This window comes from Citrus clementina, unplaced genomic scaffold, assembly GCF_000493195.1.
Source record: "Citrus clementina cultivar Clemenules unplaced genomic scaffold, Citrus_clementina_v1.0 scaffold_8, whole genome shotgun sequence".
In the NCBI taxonomy this organism is placed as follows: domain Eukaryota; kingdom Viridiplantae; phylum Streptophyta; class Magnoliopsida; order Sapindales; family Rutaceae; genus Citrus; species Citrus x clementina.
In genome coordinates this window covers 8,056,126-8,079,506 of record NW_006262022.1, presented here as the reverse complement: position 1 = coordinate 8,079,506, position 23,381 = coordinate 8,056,126, and the positions used below count along the sequence as shown (strand labels likewise).

At 35.0% G+C, this 23,381-nt stretch overlaps 2 protein-coding genes and 1 non-coding gene across 4 annotated transcripts; 2 read left to right on the top strand and 1 right to left on the bottom strand.

Annotated features, from left to right (window-relative positions):
* Positions 1-3,223: 3,223 nt before the first annotated feature.
* Positions 3,224-4,408, top strand: LOC18034482 (proline-rich protein 4). The gene is made up of 2 exons (XM_006423537.2): positions 3,224-3,680; positions 3,784-4,408. The coding sequence occupies exons 1-2, from the start codon at positions 3,512-3,514 to the stop codon at positions 4,197-4,199; spliced, it is 585 nt and encodes a 194-aa protein (XP_006423600.1). The 5' UTR covers positions 3,224-3,511; the 3' UTR covers positions 4,200-4,408.
* A 3,175-nt stretch (positions 4,409-7,583) lies between these two features.
* Positions 7,584-14,101, top strand: LOC112096161 (probable disease resistance protein At4g27220). Of its 2 annotated transcripts, XM_024179112.1 has the most exons (6): positions 7,584-10,794; positions 11,066-11,533; positions 12,165-12,500; positions 12,594-12,992; positions 13,235-13,301; positions 13,810-14,101. In XM_024179112.1, the coding sequence occupies exons 1-5, from the start codon at positions 7,957-7,959 to the stop codon at positions 13,274-13,276; spliced, it is 4,083 nt and encodes a 1,360-aa protein (XP_024034880.1). In that variant the 5' UTR covers positions 7,584-7,956; the 3' UTR covers positions 13,277-13,301; positions 13,810-14,101. The 2 variants fall into 2 exon arrangements, with proteins under 2 accessions (XP_024034880.1, XP_024034881.1); XM_024179113.1 differs by lacking the exon at positions 11,066-11,533.
* A 4,029-nt stretch (positions 14,102-18,130) lies between these two features.
* LOC112096529 lies at positions 18,131-18,234 on the bottom strand. Its single transcript, XR_002904432.1, has one exon. It is a non-coding gene; the product is annotated as a small nucleolar RNA R71 (small nucleolar RNA).
* Between the last annotated feature and the right edge of the window lie 5,147 nt (positions 18,235-23,381).

The following is a 23,381-nucleotide window of genomic DNA, read 5'->3' as shown; positions in this document are numbered from 1 at the left end:
GTAAATTCCTCATAATATTATGTCAAACCAATTTGGACAAAATAATTTATATTAAAGTGTTTGTAGTTGTATCAAAATTGTTAAAAAAATAAAAAAAGATCAAAATCATTTCTAAATTTATATATACAAATATATTTTGACAGTTATTTTTTTAGTAGACTAGTACTAACCATCATTCTACTTTTAGTATTATTTTACTTTTAGGATTAATTTGTTAGCATAATTTTTTTTATAAATAATTATTAGCAAGATAGCAAGGTATTAAATGCAGCTTTAAGTTGCCTAGTATTAATTTATTTGTAAATAATTAGTAGAAAGATTTTCGCAATGGCATGAAAAATACTAGTTATTTTATATTAATAATTAATAATTAATTTTTTAATGGATAAATTAATTAATGCTCTCAAGATTGTAGCATGTGTATTATTAGTGGAACAATAAAGAAAAAATAAAAGTAAAAATGTCACATATTCAACACAGTAAAGGTGTCTTGAAGTATTTTTAAAGTATAAGAATTAAATGGGCACTTAACTCAAAACATAGGATATAGACAAACATTTACACTTTATATATAACTATAAAATACACAATAAAAATTTATTAATTGCTTACCGAATTGTGTGTTTGGCATAACTACTTTTTCAAAAGATTTAGGTGTGTCATGGATGTAAGTGTGAGCATAATTTATAAAGGAAGGAATCAACTTACAAGACTACAAGAGCTGCATATAATATTAATAACTATTCGATCGAGATTTTGACTATAATATATTTGATGCATGTGATACATCGGTCCGAATAAAAGTGAAATCTTTTGTATTTACTACTTTTCTTTTCTTTTTTTCAATTGCGTTTTAAGCCCATGAAACCAGACCAACGAGCCCAGCATTTAAATATCATGCCACCCCATAAAGGATGAATTCTTTGTCATTATGTTTAAAACCTGAGTAAATTAGCCATTGCGTTTCTTATGATTGTCATCAGTTTTGGTTCCTCTAATCAAATTTTGTGGTATTTCTTTGCATTACATTTTTGAATTTCGATTTTCACCAAGAAATTGAAATGATTTTGAGTAAACCACCATGGATTATTCAATTCTTGTACAGATTTCTTATTCTTGAACTAGATTTTTTTTTTTTTTTGAAAGGTTACTGCATGCGTGCTTAAATGTTATTTCGATAAAATGAGAATTTTGTCATTTATATTTTATACTTCATGCATGATCATAATTATAGTATTGTTTCGAGTTTCGAATGACAAAATGAAGTAATTTTGAGTCTAACTATCCATTGGTTGTAAAATTGATATTTTGGATTTTCACAACCACTTTGGGTCTTGCTGAGCCTTCATTAATTTTGCTATTGATGATTGATTTCAACAAGTTTTTTTTTTTTTTAGCATGCATGTTCTTAAAATCTATTTAATTTATTTATAATTATGTCAAAATGGAGATGTTATCACCTGGTTGTTGTGTAATTGGTAATTATACCAATTACCAATTGGATTGTTTTTTATATGTTTCGAATAATGATTGTGCGCTGGCTTTTGTTTAGCTCGTGCTTGGTGTATTGACTGTGTACGTTAATGGAATGTGGGAGCTGTTACTTTATTGGCTGTTGGCTTAAGCGGAATCCACAATTCTGTGGACTGAAATGGTAGAGAAATCCGAATGTTAATTAGCCACCTTACATTTAATAATGATTGTGAGTTGTCAATTGCTTAATTATTGTTGAATTGGCATATGCGTACTTTTGGTCGCTTGTGTGCAAACTGACTTGTGGGTCTCACGTGAACCCGCAGCCTCGTGGGAGTCTGTATCTTACATGTAATCCGAAAGTTGTTTACATACCGGAGGAAGCTGCTTGGATGATGTGATTTGACATTGAATAATTGCGAGTTATCAAATTGATTCATTACTGACGAATTGGGATGTGCGTACTTTTGGTCGCTTGTGTGCGTGAAAGTTATATTCTGTTTGTATTTATTACACCCACCAGAGTTTGAAGGTATCAGGAAATAGACACTTCACGTGAATCCGTGGAAGAAGATAGGGTCAGCCATACGGTTGCCTAAATCACACGCAACCGCCGTATCGACTGCGACGTTTCACTCTAGGAGCCCCGTGATTACCAGAAAGTCTACGAACCAATGTGAATTTGATGTCAATTGTATTATCATTTAATTAATTTATAGATTGATTATCGATTTTATTGGTATTTTAATAGTTAAGCATTTATAGAAATAATATATATGATTTATCATAATTATTGTTGAATTAGTTGGGAGACCACCTAATTTTCAAATTAATGTAATTATTAAATTAATTTTTACGAATAAGAATATTTAAAATATCCGTCTGCAATCCGTGCGAATATTAAACACATTCTTTTTTAATCTAGATGCAGATCCAAATTGAATCTCGTGCATTCTTGTTAGCTTCTTCTGATATTAAAGTTGTTTTTGTGCTTTTCTTGATTTCTTTTCTAATAATCTTTGCTAGTTTCGGGTTCCCCATGCGGATCCTCCCCTTGCTAGTTTTGCTTTTTTCTTTTTTAAATAATAATAAATAAATATAACTTTTTAATTTAATATATTATTATATAATATTAATTTTTATTTTCCTTCATTTTTACATTATAAATTAGTAAATTTATAATTTATTATTCATATTTTTAATTTTTATTATATTAAAAATATAACTAAATAATTTATTATTTAATTATATATATAATTAATATATAAAATTAATATTTAATAAGTTAATATAACTAACAATAAGTACTTAAATAATATATGAAAATAAAAATATAACATAATATTACATTATTTAATTGTATTATAGTAATTAATATATAAAAATTGATTATTATTTATCAATTTAATATAATTAATAATAAATATTATATATGAATAAATTTAAATAATATTAATTTAAAACTAATATCAATAAAAATAAAAATATAAAATATAAAATATTATTACGTTATAATATTATTTAGAAATTATTTGATTAATTATTTATTTTGAAGCTACAAAATGCACCGTTTAGCAAGTAAGAATCTCATTTTCCTTGTGTGAAACAATCTCCCTAGCTTAATTATCAACTACCACAGCCTTTTTTCTTTTTTTATTTTTTTAAAAAAAAAGAAGAGTGAGTGAGTGAGTGATATATATATAACCCTTAATTCATATCACCAATTCAACAATAATTAATCAATTGACAACTCGCAATCATCATTAAATGTAAAATAGCAGCTCGCCTGTAATAAAATAATACAATACGATATAAAACGTGTAGAACTTGGCAATCTCACGTAAAATGAGCCGGCGCCGACAGTATCCACTCGCAGAGGAAAAAATCGCCGCCATTCAGTTCTCTATATAAACGAGCCTCTGTGTGAGGGCAGTCTCACTCATTCTGCGAGCTAGCTTATCAGCATTTGAATTTAGGTTGTTTTTGTGTTTTTCTTGATTTCCTTTTTCTACTAATCTTTGCTAGTTTCGGGTTCCAAATGCGGATCCTCCCCATCTCCGGAGAAGCACTTGTGTGCCTCTTGGTGGCCCTGCTGTTTGCTGTGAACTTTTGCCATGGCAGTGATAGTAAGACAGTTGAAGTAGTTGGAAGTGCAGAATGTGCAGATTGTGCACTCTCTAACATTAAGCCTAGCGAGGCTTTTTCAGGTATTATTATTTTTTTTTTCCCCTTAAATGGATGCATCATGCATCTCTGTTTGCGTCTGAATGGTAATTGATCATAATCATTTACTCATTTTACTTTTTACAGGACTTCGAGTAACTATAGATTGTAAGCAGGAAAATGGAAACGGAGGGTTCAAAACAAGAGGGACGGGCGAGCTCGATGTCAAAGGTGAGTTCAAGGTATCACTTCCGGAGGAAATTGTTGAAGATGGAGAGCTCAAGGAAGACTGTTATGCACAACTTCATAGTGCATCAGGCACTCCATGTCCAGCTTACGGTGGCTTAGAGTCTTCAAAGCTTGTTTTGAAGGTAAAAACCAATGAAAAGCACACATTTGGCTTGGCCAAGAATAAGAAGCTGAAGTTTTCACCTCCAATTTGTGCTGCTTCAACCGCTGCTTATACTCGTCCTTCTCCTGTTCGCCCACCGGTACCTACTCCGCCATTTTGGCGCCGCTGTCGACTATGTGGCGGCCGCCGCATATGTTGTGGGAAAGTATGAAGACAGGAAACCGCAGCAAAGGAAAAGCCAAAAATGATCAATGTTTATTGAAAACTGTATAGAAAACTGTACAGTTTTCTTTGTGTACTCAGATCTTGATCAGGTGTTTATGTTTTACGCTCATACTTTGATACAGTGTATGTATGGCCTTATCTGTTGTTTTTGTATGTTTTGCACGTTATGGTAATGGGAAAATGAGATTCACACCACGCTATGCACCACACATAGCACCGAAGGATGCATTTTGAAATAAATATAAATAGTCACTGTGAATTGATAATTTTGACACCTGCAATACACACGCGCTCTCTCGTTCTCTCCCTCAACGACATAAAATCTCCCCATCGAATCCATTTCCTCTCCCCTCCAGATCGAGCAGCCGTGGGTTATTTTCTCTCAATCTCCCCTCCAAATCCAGCGGCCGTCGGTTGCTCTTTCACCCCTCAAATCCACAGCAGCCGTAGAAACTTTGTTCTGATTATGAATTTATGACAATAATCAAAACTCAACAAATCGCCAACCAAATTTGCCCAGATAAAACAAACCAAATCTGCCTAGATAAAAAAATAATCAGCAATCAAGAAATCATGCCAACAAAATTTGCCCAGTTGAGAATGACAAAATCAAGCCAACCAAATTTGCCCAATAATTTGCTTCATCACCAGTGAAAAATTCAAGCCAACTAAATTTGCAACAAATCGCCAACCAAATTTCCCTAGTTAAAACAAACCAAATTCCCCTAGTTAAAACAATAATCAAGAATCAAGAAATCATGCCAACAAAATTTGCCCAGTTGAGAATTAAAAAATCAAGCCAACCAAATTTGCCCAACAATTTGCTTCATAACGAGTAAAAAATTCAAGCCAACCAAATTGAATATGTATATGGAACAAAAAAAATTGCAGAATTAGAGAGGGGATATGAGAGAGAGTAACCCACAACTGCTATGGATTTGAGGGTGTGAAAGAGTGTTGTGGTCCAATGAGATGAGGGTGGTCTGCGTTTGCGTTTTAGTGAGACGAGTGTGCATGTGGTCTGCGCTTGTGTTTGAGCAAGACGTGTGTGTGTTTTAAAGCTACAGTAAATTCTTTTAAAGTTAGCACAAAACGGACCGTTTTGTGCTAACTGTGGTCCTAATTGGTGTGAGCATATCAGTGCGGGTATGGTATGTGGTCGTTTTCTAACTTGCGACCGATTCCGAGTAAAATTGCGGCATATAAGTAAATAAATAAATAACGGACTTGTGTTAGAATTATTGTGTATCATGAAGTTGTGGTAGTTTTAAATTATTGTTTTTATTAAAAATTCAAAACGTTTTATGTTAGTGAACGATTGGAAAATTATTTCATAAGAAAAAGGAATGGAATGGTGCGTTTCGATAATGCAAGTGTGAAAACAGACGGGATTTGCCTGCCGATGGCTGGAGACTCCATTCGTGGTGAGATTTAACATGACACAGAGGGATTAGCTGTGAAGCGGTGAGTTAATGGTGGCGAGGGTTACACTTCCATTTCCTCCAAATCAATCCCATATTACTTTTTCAATTCGCAATGTCCCTCATCTAATATCATATTATTAATGGATTTGTCCATTTTCTTTCATTTTTATTTCATAAAAAAATGTTTTTAGATTTCAAATTGGTAATTCAATATTTCTTTGTTTAATTTTTGCTGGCTTTTTTCTAACTTGAGTGAAGAGGCATGCAGGTGAGAGCTGGATTATGAGCTACTGGGTTCACTTGATGAGAATTCGATTTAGCATGATGAAACTAAACTGCATCTAGTAGCTAATTATTCTTGTAAGGTTCTGTAAGAAGGAAATGTCTTATGGGTTTTCTCAGAAAATGACGAACTATGTCCTTTCTGCTTCTTGTTATTGACTTTTATCAAATGTAAAAGATGCTCGTATTGATATATGCCTCTGATGTGTGAATCTAATAAAGTTTAGTTATGCTTGTTGATAGTAATATGCCCTTTACTAATGGATCTTGTTACTCAGGGAGTTCTGTGGATTATGTGTCACTAGCACTATCTGGGGGACTATTTTCTTGATCTAAGCCTTTGCTGGGTAGTAATTAGGGAATGGCAAAAATTCTCACAGGAACAGGTATTCTCGGAGATTTTCTCTATTCGGAGAGAGTATGAGGATAATTTTATACCCAATTTCTTATTCGAAGAAGGGATGGAGAAATTTTTTTTACCTAATTTTTTATTCGGGGAGGGGACGGGGATGAGGTGGAATCCTCATCCCCTACCCATTTCCTCATTTTAATTTTTAATTTAATTTTTATTTTTTAAAATTACTAGTAAATAAATAATAAAATTTGAATTATAAAATTATAAGTATTGGTAAAAATAAAAAATATCAAAATATTTATATTATTAAACTTTTAGACCTAATTAACTAATTAAAGTCCTAAATTTTTATTGAGCACATTAAAAAGACCGGACATATTCTATTAGCCTAAAACTTTTGTTTTAATTTTAATATTCATTAAATATTTTAAACTTAAATCTATTTTTTATTTATCTTAAATCTATTTTTTATTTATTTTTAGATGTTATAATTACCCACAGCAAATCACAATTTTAATATCTAATCTAATCTAATATTTGCTCTTGATTTACTAAGACTTAACTATTGCACTGTAAAGTGAATATTCCACATTTATAAAGTGTCCACACCACCATTGAAAAGTTAATTTTGAATCTAAATTTGATTTTATTTGTAACAATTTTGTATTAGGCTATTAATTTATTCATGATAGCTTGTATCCCTTGCATGCTGCGTTATTTACTAATTTAATGTATGTGACTTTTGTAATGGATATTAATGTAAGATATATTTCGAACTTTACTTTTATTTGAATTTTTTATTTTAATATGATTAACTCAAAATCAAAAATAAAAAAAAATATTAGTTATTCGGGGACCGGGTACCCTCGGAGATCCCCTGTTATTATTCGGGAAGGGGATGAAGATTCTCTTAAATAATTTTGACGGAGACTGAGAGGAGACGGGGACATACGCAAAATATCGGGGATAAATACAGGGAGATTGATCCCCTCCCCTCCCCTCCCCATTGCCATCCTCAGTAGTAATAATTTACATTTATCTGTGATTTTATATTTAGACTTCAACTCTAAGCATTTTTCATAGTTCCCTTGGAATATGACAAACTGTATTTAAACTCAAATTAACAACCGCAATCGAACCGAGCTATGAACCTGAACCAAATTTGAACCAAAATCGAACCCAACCAAAATAAATTTTCAAACCGTTTGGGTTGAAATCTTGAACCCGAATGAATTGCAACCCCAACCAAAAACAGTAGAAACCCAACCAAAAACCATAATGCCCACCCCTAAATTTTACAATTATTTTCTTGGGTTAATATTATTACTTATTAATTTGGTCTTTGCTGTTCACTTAGATGACTTGCTTGAAAATATTTTGTTTTCTGAGCTACATCAGAGACCCTGCTACTACTACTTTGAAGTCTCTTAATTTTGTCATCTGATTCTGTCAACTCTTTGCATTGAAGAAACCCTTTTCCTTATTTTCATCCTTTTGAGTTTTGATCTCAAACACGATTTGATTATGTTTTTTGTGGTTGCTACTGCTGTTTTTCTTTGCATTTTCATTACATCAAGAAACCCTTTTTCATGTTTCAACTTTTCTGATCTTAACAACACACTTGGGGCATCTGTTTGTTTGTTTGTTGTTGTCTCTGTTCTGTTTAGTTAACTTCAAAATCTATGGCGGAAATCATCATTCCTTTGGTTCCAGAGGTTGTAAAATGCTTGACTCCATTAACAAAACAGCTTGGTTACTTGCCTAACTACAATGACAACATTAAGAAACTCAAGGAATCGATGGTAGACCTGAAGAATGAAAGTAGTAGCATTGAAAACAGAGTTAATGACGACAAAAGCAAAGGAAAAAAGATTGAAGAGAAAGTTCAGAAGTGGCAGGAGAAGGTTGCCAACTTGCTGGAAAGTGCAACCAACATCCTTGAAAATGAAGCGACAGCAGATAACCTGCCATGTCTCAAGCGTTTGTTTACCCGTTATAAGCTTAGCAAGAAAGCAGCCAGAGAGGAGAAGGCCATTGGTAAACTTTTGGAAGCGGCTACGAGATTTCATGAAGTTTCCTACCGGCCTAATTACCGTTACCTCTGGCTTAAGATTAAGCGTGACAAAGATTATGTGTCCTTTGAATCAAGAATTCCTGCTTTGAAGGACATACAAAATGCATTATATGATGATAAAATCAGCATCATTGGGGTGTATGGGATGCCTGGCGTTGGGAAGACCACACTAGTGGAGGAGGTGGCACGGCTAGCGGAGGAAGCTGAAGAGGACAAGCGCTTTGATCAGATGGTCTTTTCAGAGGTTTCCCGAACTCCAGATGTGAAAAAGATTCAAAGGGAAATTGCAGAGCAAATAGGGCTGACACTGGACAAGGAAACTGAATATGCTAGAGCAAGTATGCTGTATGCACAATTGAAGAAGAATAGGAAGATACTCGTAATTTTAGATAATGTGTGGACAGAGCTTCATCTGAAGGATGTTGGAATTCCTTTTGGAGATGAACACAAAGGATGCAAAGTATTGCTGACAACACGAGGTCGTGATTTACTTTCAAGGATGGGCTCTGAAGCTAACTTCTCGATTGAAATTTTAAATGAAGAAGAAGCTTGGAGATTGTTTGAGGTGAAGCTAGGCAATGATGATCTGATTCCTAGGATGAAATCTACAGCAACACATATAGTCAAGGAATGTGGAGGTTTGCCGATTGCCATAGAACCCATAGCAAAGGCTTTGAGAAATAAGACTCAGTCTGAATGTTGGAAGAATGCCCTGCACGAGCTCCGAATGCCTACGGAGAATAACTTTCATAGAGAGCTAGGGAAGGCATACACAGCTATCAAGCTGAGTTATGATGCCTTAAAAGGTGAGCAACTTAAGAAAATTTTTCAGCTCTGTAGTCTAATGCCAAAGTCATTTTTTGCTTCAGACTTGTTCAAATACTGCATAGGGTTGGGCATTTTTCGAGGAATCGACATGGAAGATGCACGAAACAAATTATATACACTGGTGCATGAACTTAAAGACTCTTGTTTGTTGCTTGAGGGCTATAGCTGTAGAGAGTTTTCTATGCATGATGTTGTCCACGATGTTGCCATTTTAATTGCATGTGGTGAACAGAAAGAGTTTTTGGTTAGAAATGGTGATGTGTGGGAATGGCCGGATAAGGATGCACTGAAAAAATGCTATGCAATCTCTTGGATAGATAGTAGTGGTGGTGAACTTCCTGAAGGTTTAGAATGTCCGCAACTTGAACTTTTACTTTTGTCTTCCGAGCATTCTTCTGTTGACGTCAATATTCCTCAGAGGTTTTTCACAGGGATGAGAGAGCTCAAGGTTGTAGATTTGACGAACATGCAGTTGTTTTCATTGCCATCTTCAATTGATCTCTTAGTAAACCTTCAAACACTATGTCTGGATTATAGCACGTTGGGAGACATAACTATTATCGGTAAGTTGAAAAATCTGGAAATCCTTAGCTTAATCGAGTCTGATATTGTGGAATTCCCTGAAGAACTAGGTAAATTGACTAAGCTAAGGTTGTTAGATTTGACAAATTGTTTCCACCTAAAAGTTATTGCACCCAATGTCATAGCAAGCTTTACTCGATTGGAAGAGCTGTATATGTCTAATTGCTTTGTTGAATGGAAGGTTGAGGATGAAGGATCCAGTAGTAAAAAAAGTAAAGCTAGCCTTGATGAGTTGATGCCTTTGCCTAGGCTGACCACTTTGGAAATAGCTGTTGAAAACGATAATGCTTTACCCGAAGGGTTTTTCGTCAGAGAGCTGGAAAGGTTCAAAATATTAATAGGAGATAGATCGTTCGAGCCTCCTGTGATTCTCAGTAAAGATTGGTTTAGAATTAGTCGGTCACACTTTTTGATCCTTGATCATCAGTCTTTAAGAATGTTGAAATTGAAGCTTAATTGGAAGACTATTTGCTTGAGGAAATTGCAGGGCATCAGAAAAGTTGAATACTTGTGTTTGGACAAGTTCCAAGGTGTCAAGAATATTCTTTTTGAATTGGACACACAGGGATTTTCACAGCTCAAGCATCTTCTTGTACAAAATAATCCTGATCTCTTGTTTATTGTTGACTCAAGGGAGATAGTGGATTGTGATGCCTTTCCTCTTTTGGAGTTGCTTTCTCTTCAGAATTTGATTAACTTGAAGAGGATATGTGTTGATCGACTTAGCACAGAGTCTTTCTCTGAACTTAGAACTATGAAAGTGGAAAATTGTGATGAGTTGAGTAATATCTTTGTGCTCTCTACTACTAAGTGCCTTCCAAGTCTTCAGAGGATTGCAGTTATTAAATGCAACAAGATGAAAGAGATTTTTGCGATTGGTGGAGAAGAACCTGATGTAGTCGACAACAATAATGCAATTGAGAATATAGAGTTTGCTCAAATAAGGTATTTGAGTCTGGGAAATCTTCCAGAACTTAAAAGCTTTTGCTGTGAAGTGAAGGGACCTTCTATGCCACCATCACTTTTTAATGGGAAGGTAAGCTATAGTAATTTCTGTTTCTCTACCATTTTATTCTATCATGCATTCTCATTTTGTTGGCATATAAGTAGAAAATAAATCCTTCATAAAAAAATAGAAAAACGAAAAAGGAATAAAACAAACTCACTAAGATCTCAACATAGTATGAATTAGATTATGTACTCAAGTGGAAGTTGATTTTGACCTGCATTTGCAATTGATGAACAAAATTCTTGAGATGCTGCTTCTCATTTGATATTGGAATATCTGACAAGAACTTTATCTGAAGGTTGTTTTGCCCAACTTAGAGGCTTTGGAGCTATGTGAAATTAATGTCAAAAGTATTTGGCACAATCAAACTCCTTGTTGCTTTCAACGTCTAACACGATTGATAGTGTGGGGCTGTCAGAAATTAAAATTCATGTTTTATGCTTCTATGATCAAAAGCTTGGAGCAACTCCAGCACCTGGAGATACGCAACTGTACAGGTTTGCAGGTGATTATTTCTGAGGGAGGGCCAGGTCAAGAGCCCCCTTGTTTTGCATTTCGGCGGGTGACAAATATTAGTCTCTGCCATCTACCAGAACTTACATGTTTATACCCGGGATTGCATACTTCGGAATGGCCAGAGCTAAAAAAGTTGGAGGTGTTTTCTTGTGACAAATTAAACACTTTCGCTTCAGAATCATTTAGTTTCCATAGTAATGAGAAAAAACAACTTCATGTCCCAAAGCAACCATTCTTCTCCTTCGAAAAGGTATGATACAATGTTTTAGACTTTTATGATCAGTTGAGTCCTTGTGCTTTAAAAGAAATTCGCAAACCAAAATTTTAGAAATGACTCACTCATGTACTCCCTGCAAACAAGTTTTGTACTTAGATCCTTGACCATTTTTTATTTGTTAATAGATACCTGGAATTAACATTCTTGTCCCCAAGTGTCTTTGTTGTGCTCTTGTATCATCACCCAGTAATCCCTTCATTCACATCTTTCCCTCTTTACATTTATATTTTTATTCTTATTTATCATGGACATCACTCCGTCACACATATGTATAGCATATTTTGCATCTACGTTTGCTTTCAATTATTATAAAAATCAATAATGGATGAATTCAATACTTTTATTTAGAATCTACAAATGACTTTGAAATATTACAATGTTCAACTTTAGTAATGTATTCTTTACTTGTTTTTCATTTATTCTTATTGTTTCTTTTTAAAATCTGAATCTTTTTTCCGAATAGACTCTCTTTTTATGAATGGTCAGACTCAATATATCCGCTCATAATATATTATGAAATCAATTTATATGATTGGCTAACTCAAAATTGTTTGAGATAATTGATCAATTTAACTCAAGCTTTTATTTTGTTGATGTTGATCAGATCTTCCCCAATTTGGAGGAACTGGGGTTAAGCATAAAGGACATCATGATGCTTTTGCAGGGTGATTTCCCACAAGATCACCTCTTTGGCAGTCTTAAAGATCTGGAGGTCAGGGATGATGACTCAGCTAGTGTCCCAATTGGTTTGCTTGAGAAATTTCACAGGCTGGAAAATCTCAACCTGTCCTTTTGTTCATACAAAGAGCTATTCTCAAATGGAGGACAAGTACACTTGATAAAGAAGTTGGAGCTGATCTGTCTTAATGATCTTGAGTACTTGTGGATACCAAACTCCAAGATGGGGGACTCCATTCTTCAAAATCTTGAAATTCTAAAAGTACAACTTTGTCAAAACCTTATTAGTCTAATTGACATTTTTCCATTCTCAAAATCTGATTAGTCTAATCTCACCGAACTGCTGCAACTGCAGGTAGACAGTTGCCAGAAGTTGATGAACTTAGTAACACCCTCCGGAGCAAAAAGTCTAGTGCGACTTGAAAGTTTGACGATATATGGATGCAGTGCAATGACACAAGTGGTAATAAGTGAGGGAGATGCAGCAGCAGCAAAGGAAGAGATAGTTTTCATCAAATTGAAGTCTCTGGATCTGCATCATTTAGATAGTCTCACAAGCTTCAGCTCTGGCAATTACACCTTCAGATTCCCATCTTTGGAATATCTATGTGTGATTGGCTGTCCCAAGATGAAGATTTTCACAGCAGGAGACTTAAGAACACTGACAGAAAGCGTTTGCTATGGTTATGGTCATGGTGAATGGCGCTCCGATAGTAACATTAACAAGATCATACATCAATTACATGAAGAAAAGGTACAGATCACTCACTAACCTGTCATCCATGGAAATATCAAAGTTTTTCAATTAAAATGCGTTTGTCAAATCCCTTGGTGCCATTTTGATACCCCTGTTTCTTTCTTTTTATTTAGCTTAACAAAAAAGGTGTAAAAGGTATTTGTGTTGCCCTTTGGGCTCATTATCATTACACAGTTTATATAATCAACGTTCCATTTCCTCCTTATTCTGTGCTTTGAGCTCTTATATACTTTTTTCAGCTTTTGGAGAAGCCATCTATGTCAGAAGTCTTGTATTCATGAATTTGAAGAGTTAATAAAGTTCCGGGTAATTAGTTTTCCTTTAATTTCTTTGATCTCATTGCTTGTTTAAAAAAAATGCACAGATAGTTCTATCAATGATTGCAGACTGAGTTTCATGTTTTGCTCTGGATTTTATGTGGAATTTTGAATCAGTGGAGGTTTCTTGTTCTTATGATTACCCTATTGAGTTTTTCACCTTTTTTTTTGACAATTGGAGGTTTTAGTTTGAGAAAATTAAAGCCTGAGTTTCTAAATTTTTTAAATGTTTGGAAAGACTCCATAACATCACAAAAATCATGCTTTGACAAATGGTCCGGTGTTACATCCCTGACTGGCCCTTTTACAATGAGATAAAAGGCCTTGAATAGTTAATAATAACTAGAGGTTTTTTTTTTGCCCTTTTCCTTGGCATTAGTATTGGCCCTTTGCATCGATGTACTAAGGGCGAGTTCACAATGTACAGACGTCTACACCTGAGCATTTATTTCTCTTCTCTGTAGTTCCTGCTAAAATTCTCTACTTTATGAATGCAGAATGCCCAGATACTGATGAAGATTCAGGTCACTTCTTATGCACATCATCTGGAATCACATTTTTATGTTCACGTTCGATTCTTGTGATTCACTTCATTGTGTCACTACAACTTGGGTATCTCAAGTTTAAAGGCAACTTATAATTTTATAAATGCGTCTCTTTCCTAAAATAAAGATGAGTAAATTCATCTTCTGTGTGTGCTGCTTGTCTGTATTTTCACATTTTAATTACAAACTAAGTATACCTCAATAAGAGGTCTTGTATTGTATAAGTAATGAATTTCTGGTGTATTTTGAGCATGTATTTTGGACTTGTTTCTTCTAAATCTTGAAATTCTATCCGTATCTGAAGCGTTGTGCCATCCTTTTTCATCTTTTCAAAATCTCTTTATGAAACTATGCAACTCTTGGTTACTAACAAAGTTGTTAATTACGAATTTCATATTTAAGCTAATAATCCCAATCCATAAAGTTCGAGTCTCTTGACTTGACTTCAAGCATTAAGTCACTTGATGGAATTTTGGTTTTAAATATATCGCACTATATGGGTTCGGTTGCCGAGCGGATATATATAAAATCGCCATCCCTGCTCAAGAGGCCACAATGCAAAATTTATAAACGTAAGTGGGTTGTAATATAAAATCAATAAACTTTATTAGACGGTAGCATAAACTCAAAAAACGTACGGTACCAGTAGTCATCAATCTCTATCGATTCTCAAAATTATGATTTTATGATCTCCAAGATATATACAGTATAAGTGAATTTCTCATATCTCAAGGTTTAACGTTTAACAATCAATCAACACATATTTTAGTAAAATTTTTTTTACAGTGTTTAAATTTATTTGTAGGGATGGAAGATTATCCATCCCATTTAATTTATACTTTTTAAGGTTTTATAATCAGTTAATAATTTCTTATTTTTTTAAAAAATCTCTATTGTATAATCTTTTAATATAAGTCTTAACTAAGTACTCGTTTGAAATTATTTTTGGAAGGTTTAAAAGTAATTTTAAAAAGTTAAAAATTAATTTTAATATTTGGTAAATCTTTTATAAATCACTTTGGGCAAAATTCTCCCATCCTACAACAAATTTTGAAAAGTAGGAAGGGAATTGCTTTTCAAAATCTGATTTTAAAAATCACTTTTATACTTACTACAATGTGTGTGTGTATAATAAAAATTCAAAATTATCCTTACTAACTAGAAAAATAAAATCATTAACTTTAAAAAAATTATTATTATTGCAATTATATAGAGATAACGAAACTAAAAATAAAATTAATAATATAAAATATTTATTATAGTTATCAATTATTATATGTACTCATTAAAAAATATTTTACGCAGATTTTTATAAATGTTTAAATAAATTTGATTTAATATTATATTTAATTCAATTATTTACATTTCTACGACATTTTAATTGTAAGAGTCACTGAACACATACGACTGTTTTTAAAACTCACAACACTTTTGAAAATAAATTTTACTAAATGTTTAACGGATTTTCTTTACAGCTGATTATTTCTACAACACAGTTAACAATAATTATTTTAAAATTTACAGCGTTATCAAACTATTCTCGAAAAATTTTGTTTGTTTTACCAGTTTGCATTTGAAACTTTTAATTTTGAGCAACTTTAATTAATAATTGCACCATCTAAGCCCCTTTCAAATTGAGTAAGTAGATAATTAGCAAATATCATTGAGTTCTGTCTCCTGTGCTGGGTTTATAAGGGGTGATCTACACCTTAATTGGTAAGACGCGTTTTGGGGTGTATGAGCGCCCCATAAATAAAACTGTGCGGGCCTTGTTAAGGTGCAAAGCAGACAATAGCTTGCCATGTTAACATGTTAAGAATGAATTCTGAAGACTATGTCAACAGTTGAGTCAGCAAGTTTGCTGAGTCATTGACCACGTCAGCAATTAGTTATATAGGCAAATTAGTTCTTAGAGTTTGTTATATCTTTCCCACCAATAGTTTGTTACAAGTTGTTAAGGTTATTCACATGCTTTTGTTGCTGTAGAATCTTCTGGACGCATGTATATAAACCTCTGTAATCCTTTAGTTTATTGTTGAGTGTTAGAAAATGCATATTTATAAAGGAGAAAACCGTCATTTTACATTTTAAGTCTTATTAACAACCCTTACTTTTATATATTTAACCTTCTTGTGATTTAATTACATGTGTTTTATTTTAATTAAGTATTTTATGTATTTTAGGGGCATTATAGTCATTTCACAATAAAGGAGAGATCAGACGGCAAAACGGACATCACTTTTGAACTCAGGACGGTCGAAAACCTTAGGAGGAGTATAAAAGGAAAAATGGCACTATTCACATGTACGGTACTATTCACGTGTACGGTACTGTATACGTTACTGTTCACGACACTGTTCACATAGACGGATGATGACGTGGCATTGACCGATGATGTGGCATTGACTGATGAGGTGTCACGATCCTGTTGGACTAAAATTCTTATGTACTGTTGATGGTGACGTGGCAGCATATCAGTGGACGAAAAATCTCGCGTACGGTGCATGCATCACACAGGATTATTTTCAACCAAACCGCGTTACTGTTCATCCGGGTCAAACCGCGTTACTGTTCAAAGTCGGGTCAAACCGTGTTACTGTTCATCCGCGTGGTCAAACCGTGGACTGTTGACTGATGACGTGGCGCAATCCTGAGCGTCCAAACTATTTTTAATCCGATGGCCATGATTTACTCCATGTATCTATAAAAAGGGGGCCTCCCCCCCCTAATTGGATATCTCTGAATCCATTTTTGGAATCCATTTTCTGTAATTCCCTCTCCATCTTGTGTTTTCTTCGTATTTTAATAAATTCCCATTTTGCCCGTAGTTCAATTATGAGTGGCTAATTTTCTTTCAAGCTTGGGTTGAAGGTGAAGTCTCAACATGTGTCATGGGCTTTATTGGTAAATTTATTTTCTTTTCCCCTCTAGTTTTTGTGGATGTTTTGACTTCTCGTCGACAAATAATACTAATCTTGTCTAGTACCGCCTTGGTTACACCGGCTCTCTAGTACAAGGTTATTATTATTTGGCACGATAAGCCCTTAGCACCATATTGATTAGAGCGTGGTTCATGAGGTGTGGATTCCCCCCTCATGATTTAATTGGCATTAATACGGATTATTTAGCCCATGATGCATGTTGATACGGATCCAGATACCCAAGTACGTCATTTCAATAGATCTTCGCTTCAATTTATTCTCGTCATTTCAATTCCAATTTCAGAATTTATTATCGCCATTTTAATTTACGTTTTAGCATATTCCAAACCATTTCCACCATAGATCCAACCACCCATTTGCAAAATTAATTCTATACACAATTAAAATCCACCTCCTCGTGGGATCGACACTCGTCACCATTAGACTATACTACAATAGATTCGTGCGCTTGCGAGTACATTAAAATTTGCACAACAAGTTTTTGGCACCGTTGCCGGGGAGGTAAGTAATTTTAATTCATAGAATTAATTTTTTTTGAATAATTTCTTTTATTTGTTTTCTTGTATTTTTTTTATTAAATTAAAAAAAAAAGTGAATCTACATTTAAAGGTTAGTATTTCTTTTCTTTTTCTCTTCTTTAAAATTCTGTAATTTAATTTTCCATTTATTTTTCTTTGTAATTTTTTTTTGTTTATCTTATTAATTTAATTTTTAGTTAATTTCTTTCACGTATTTATTTTTGTGTATTTTTATAGAAAGGTTGTAACAGAGTAATAAGGTTAGTATCGTAATTTCTCCCTCTTCTTTATTTTTATTTATTTTGTTCCCATCTTTATTTTTTATTTTATTTGTTTTGCATGCATGGTCGAAGGTCATTATTACCCAATCTTGAACCTATAGACCTTGAACTTGAGAAAACACTTCGCACACACAAACAAGTAAAAAATAAAATGGATTTGCAACCACAGGAGAGGCCATTTAAGGACTACTTCAGTCCCTTAGCTAATTTGAGCACATCATGCATAAGATACCCAAATGTAGCTGCTAGGAGTTTTGAACTAAAACCTAGTGTGCTAAATTGTCTCCCCACATTCTATGGCCTAGAGAATGAGGACCCATATAATCATTTGAATGATTTTCATGCAATTTGTCAAACATTTAAATATGAGAATTTTTCAGATGATGATGTTAAACTCAGATTATTCCCATTTTCTTTAAAAGATAGAGCTCGTTCATGGCTTAATACATTACCTGCTAATAGCATTGCATCATGGGAACAAATGGTAACTAAATTTTTAAATAAATATTTCCCAGTGCATAAAACCAATGCTATTCGCAGGGAAATCTCAGAGTTTACCCAGAGAGAGGATGAGCAGTTTTTCGAAACATGGGAGCGATTCAATGGGCTACTCTTGAAGTGTCCACATCATGGGTATGAAAAATGGCACCAATGCCAATACTTTTTGGAGGGATTATTGCCGAATGTGCAAGAATGGCTAATGGCAACAAGTGGAGGAGAGCTAATGTCAAAAAGTGCATCAGAAATTTGGGAATTCTTCCAGCGACAAGCAGATAATTCCCAACAACGGAGTCGATCACTCAGGACTACTAGAAGAATTAAGGGAGTAAATGAGGTTCACATTGGCGAGTCAACTTCGGGAATCAAAGAAGTCAAGGAGATGGTTGAAGGTCTTGCTCGACAAATAGCATCGTTATCGACTGCTAAATCAACAGAACCACATGACCATGACTCATACTCAGATCAAGCCAATGCCATAGGTGTAATGAGAAAGCCATCAAATTACAACCCATACTCCAACACATATAATCCTGGATGGAGAGACCACCCCAATTTTTCATGGTCTCAAGGATTCCAACAGAATGGACCAGCAGCTCCAGCTCCACCAATGCAACAAATTCCTCAAGTTCCTCAAGCCTCTCAGCCACCATTTAGACCATACAATCAGAATCAGAATTTCTCTCAACCCAGACCATGGGAGGATTCATTCCAGAATCTCAAGAATCTTACTCACTCCACGATTGAGCAACAAAACCGCACCATTGATGGACTACGAAATGAGTTGAGAGCAGGTTTCAACTCACAAGCTCAATCAGTTTCAAGCCTCGAGAAGATGGTGGGACAACTTGCTTCTTCAGTTCAGACCTTGGCAATGACCGTTGAGAAAGGCAAATTTCCAAGTCAACCAGTGCCTAATCCTAAAGGAGTACACGAAGCAAGTACCAGTTCACCACAGCAGCATGGAGAGGTCAAAGCAGTCATGACCTTGAGAAAAGGAAAAGAAGTCGACAACAAAGTAGAGATGCCGGTGACAAAAGAAAATCAAATTGTTCCTGTGAGTGTTGAGGACTCACCACTGGAGGAGAAAGAAGAAACCAACCCACGAGAATACGTTCCGAAAGCTCCATTTCCTCAGAGGTTAGCGAAAGGCAAGAAGGGAAAATCTACAGGTGAGATTCTCGAAATCTTCAAACAGGTAAGTGTTAACATCCCTTTACTTGATGCTATTAAGCAAGTTCCATCTTATGCCAAGTTTCTTAAAGATTTGTGTACTAAAAAGAGAAACATGCATGTTCAAAAGAAGGCATTTTTAACAGAAAACGTTAGTTCTATACTCCAACATAAAATTCCTTTAAAATGCAAAGACCCAGGCTCCCCCACTATCTCATGTAGTATAGGGAACCACACAATTGAGAATGCTTTGTTGGATTTAGGAGCTAGTGTAAATTTATTGCCTTACTCTGTGTTTGTGAAACTTGGACTTGGAGAATTACACCCAACTCCAGTGGTGTTACAACTTGCAGATCGGTCCACAAAAATACCTCGTGGTATTGTGGAGGACGTGCTTATCCAGGTAGACAAGTTCTATTTTCCTGTTGATTTCATTGTAATTGACACTCAACCAATACAAGATTCAAGGAAGCACATCCCCATTATTCTAGGCCGACCTTTCTTGGCAACTGCGGATGCTCACATTCAATGTAGAACTGGAAATATGCAGTTGTCCTTCGGCAACATGACTATGGAGCTGAACATCTTCAACATTGCCAAACAACCTCACAGTGCAGATGATGGAATTGTTGATGTGGATTTAATTGAAGCATTAGTTGATGACACTTTTCTTTCAAACCTTAGTGATGATCCTTTACAAACATGTTTAACTCACTTTGGTTTTGATTTTGATATTGACAGATCAGTTGATGAGGTCAACGCCCTGCTTGACTCAGCACCATCTATGGACACTAATAAATGGAAGTCAAGAGTTGAGCAACTAGCACCATCAGAGAAGCAACTCATTCCATCATCAGAATCACCACCGAAACTCGAGCTCAAACCATTGCCCAACACTTTGGAATATGCGTTTTTGGGAGAAGAAAGTACTCTGCCGGTAATCATCTCATCATCCCTAAATGACGAACAAAAAGGTAAGTTGTTGGATGTTTTAAAAGAGCACAAAGAAGCATTAGGATGGACCATAGCAGATATTAAAGGTATAAACCCAGTAGATTGCATGCATTACATTCACCTTGATGAAAATGCTAAAACTACTAGGGAGATGCAACGTCGGTTAAATCCTAACATGAAAGAAGTTGTTAGAACTGAGGTCCTTAAGCTATTAGATGCAGGTATCATTTACCCAATTTCTGATAGTTCATGGGTCAGTCCTGTACAAGTTGTCCCCAAAAAGTCAGGAGTCACAGTAGTTACGAATGCCGATAATGAATTGATACCAACTAGAGTAACTACAGGATGGCGTGTATGCATTGATTATAGAAAATTGAATTCTGTCACACGTAAAGATCATTTTCCTTTACCATTTATCGATCAAATGCTTGATAGATTAGCAGGCCACGAATTTTATTGCTTTCTAGATGGTTACTCAGGATATAATCAGATTCCCATAGCACCAAAAGATCAGGAGAAAACTATTTTCACTTGCCCTTTTGGCACATTTGCATATAGGAGAATGCCATTTGGATTATGTAATGCACCTGCTACATTTCAACGATGCATGTTGAGCATTTTTTCTGATATGGTGGAACGATTCCTTGAAGTCTTTATGGATGATTTTTCTGTTTTTGGTGACTCATTTGATCAATGTTTACATCATCTAACACTAGTTCTACAGAGATGTATCAAGAAGAACTTGATCTTAAATTGGGAGAAATGCCATTTTATGGTAAAACAAGGTATTGTTCTCGGTCACATCATTTCGAGCAAAGGTATTGAGGTTGACAAAGCCAAGGTGGATCTCATTTCTAATCTTCCTCCACCCAAAACAGTCAGAGAAGTAAGATCTTTCCTTGGGCATGCTGGTTTCTATAGACGTTTCATTAAAGATTTTAGCAAAGTTTCTAGACCCTTATGCAATTTACTTGCTAAGGATGTACCTTTTATCTTTAATGATTCATGTCTTGTGGCTTTTGAAAAATTAAAGCAGTTGTTGACATCATCACCCATCATTCAAGCCCCAAACTGGAACTTACCATTTGAGCTAATGTGTGATGCATCTGACTATGCAGTAGGAGCAGTATTAGGACAAAGAGTTGATCGAATTCCTCATGTTATTTACTATGCTAGTATGACATTGAATGATGCACAGTTGAACTATTCAACTACTGAAAAAGAAATGCTAGCAGTAGTGTTTGCATTGGAAAAATTTCGATCATATCTCATTGGTTGTAAAATAATTATATTCACAGATCATGCTGCTCTTAAATATCTTCTCACAAAGAAAGATGCAAAAGCTAGGCTAATTCGTTGGGTGTTACTTTTGCAGGAATTTGACTTGGAATTCAAAGATAAGAAAGGGACAGAAAATGTTGTGGCGGACCACCTCTCTCGTCTCCATCTTGACACAATTACAGAGCCATTAATATTGAATGAGTCATTTCCAGATGAACAATTAATGAGTGTGGAAGTATTACCTTGGTATGCTGATATAGTTAATTATCTTGTTACAGGTAAACTTCCAGAGCATTGGACCAAGCAAGATAAGGCTAAATTCTTTGCAGAGATAAAGAATTTCTTTTGGGATGACCCATATTTGTTCAAGTATTGTGCAGATCAAATTGTTAGACGATGTGTCCCAGAAAGTGAAATTCAGAATATCCTTTCATTCTGCCATGAACAAGCTTGTGGAGGCCATTTCAGTGCTAAGAAGACAGCGACTAAAGTTTTACAATGTGGTTTCTATTGGCCATCTATATTTCGAGACGCTTACACTTTCTGTTCTTCATGTGATAGGTGTCAACGAATGGGAAGCATTACACGAAGGAACATGATGCCACTAAATCCAATTTTAGTGGTTGAGATTTTTGACGTATGGGGTATCGACTTCATGGGACCCTTTCCCCCTTCTTTTGGCCATCAATACATATTGGTTGGTGTTGACTACGTCTCAAAATGGGTAGAAGCAATTCCATGTAGGACCAATGATCACAAGGTGGTGATAGCATTTTTGAAAAGCAACATTGTTTCACGCTTTGGATTCCCTCGAGCAATAATCAGTGATGGTGGTGCCCACTTTTGTAACAAAGCATTCAAAGCTCTTTTGACAAAGTATTCAATCACACACAAAGTGGCAACCCCGTATCATCCGCAAACCAGTGGCCAAGTTGAGATCTCCAATCGAGAAATAAAGCACATATTAGAAAAAACGGTGAGGCCGGACAGAAAAGATTGGTCATTAAGACTTGATGATGCTTTATGGGCATATAGAACGGCTTTCAAGACCCCGATTGGGATGTCACCCTACAGGCTAGTGTATGGAAAAGCTTGCCACCTACCTGTGGAACTCGAGCATCGTGCGTATTGGGCCATCAAGAAATTCAATTTTGACATGCAGCAAGCCAGCTCAGAAAGAAGATTACAGCTGGCAGAACTTGAAGAAATTCGCAATGACGCGTACGAAAATGCCAAGATTTACAAGCAACGAATGAAAGTCTTCCATGATAAGCAAATTATGAGAAAATCGTTCACTCCAGGTCAGAAAGTGCTTTTATTCAATTCTCGCTTGCACCTATTCCCAGGTAAGTTACGCTCTCGTTGGTCTGGTCCCTTTATTGTTCATACTGTTTTTCCACATGGGGCAATTGAAATTAAAGACCCAAAGAATGGTGTCACGTTTAAAGTTAATGGTCAAAGATTAAAGCCATATCTAGAGTACCAACCACATGAAGAAGACACCGAAATAAATTTGAGTGACCCATCAAATTTGAATTGATTTTTTTTTTCTTTTCGTTGATTTGATTTTTCTTTCTTTCTTTTTATTATTATTCTTTTGCTAATTGAAATTGTTTTTGCATAAGTGTGTTTATTTTACCATTAAGTTTTCTCTTATCATTTTTAATCATGAGTCTCATACTTAGACCGTTCCTCCTGAACATTCTTAAACCACTTCAACGTGTCAAAACTCATCTCAAAAGACAGATTCAATTTTGTAAAACACATCGCATTTGGGCTCTACAACCACCAGAGTTAGTAGCCTATGTTGAGGGTTTAGAACACCAACTCAGGGACATTGAGAGAAGTGTTTACGACATCCAGTTGGAGCTTGAGGT

Excerpts from the sequence above, each read along its gene's own strand:
- LOC18034482 (XM_006423537.2), top strand. The coding sequence starts at position 3,512 with ATGCGGATCCTCCCCATCTCCGGAGAAGCACTTGTGTGCCTCTTGGTG. Across the intron at positions 3,681-3,783 it reads GCCTAGCGAGGCTTTTTCAG|GACTTCGAGTAACTATAGAT; the intron begins GTATTATTATTT and ends TACTTTTTACAG.
- LOC112096161 (XM_024179112.1), top strand. The coding sequence starts at position 7,957 with ATGGCGGAAATCATCATTCCTTTGGTTCCAGAGGTTGTAAAATGCTTG. Across the intron at positions 10,795-11,065 it reads CATCACTTTTTAATGGGAAG|GTTGTTTTGCCCAACTTAGA; the intron begins GTAAGCTATAGT and ends CTTTATCTGAAG. Across the intron at positions 11,534-12,164 it reads CATTCTTCTCCTTCGAAAAG|ATCTTCCCCAATTTGGAGGA; the intron begins GTATGATACAAT and ends GATGTTGATCAG.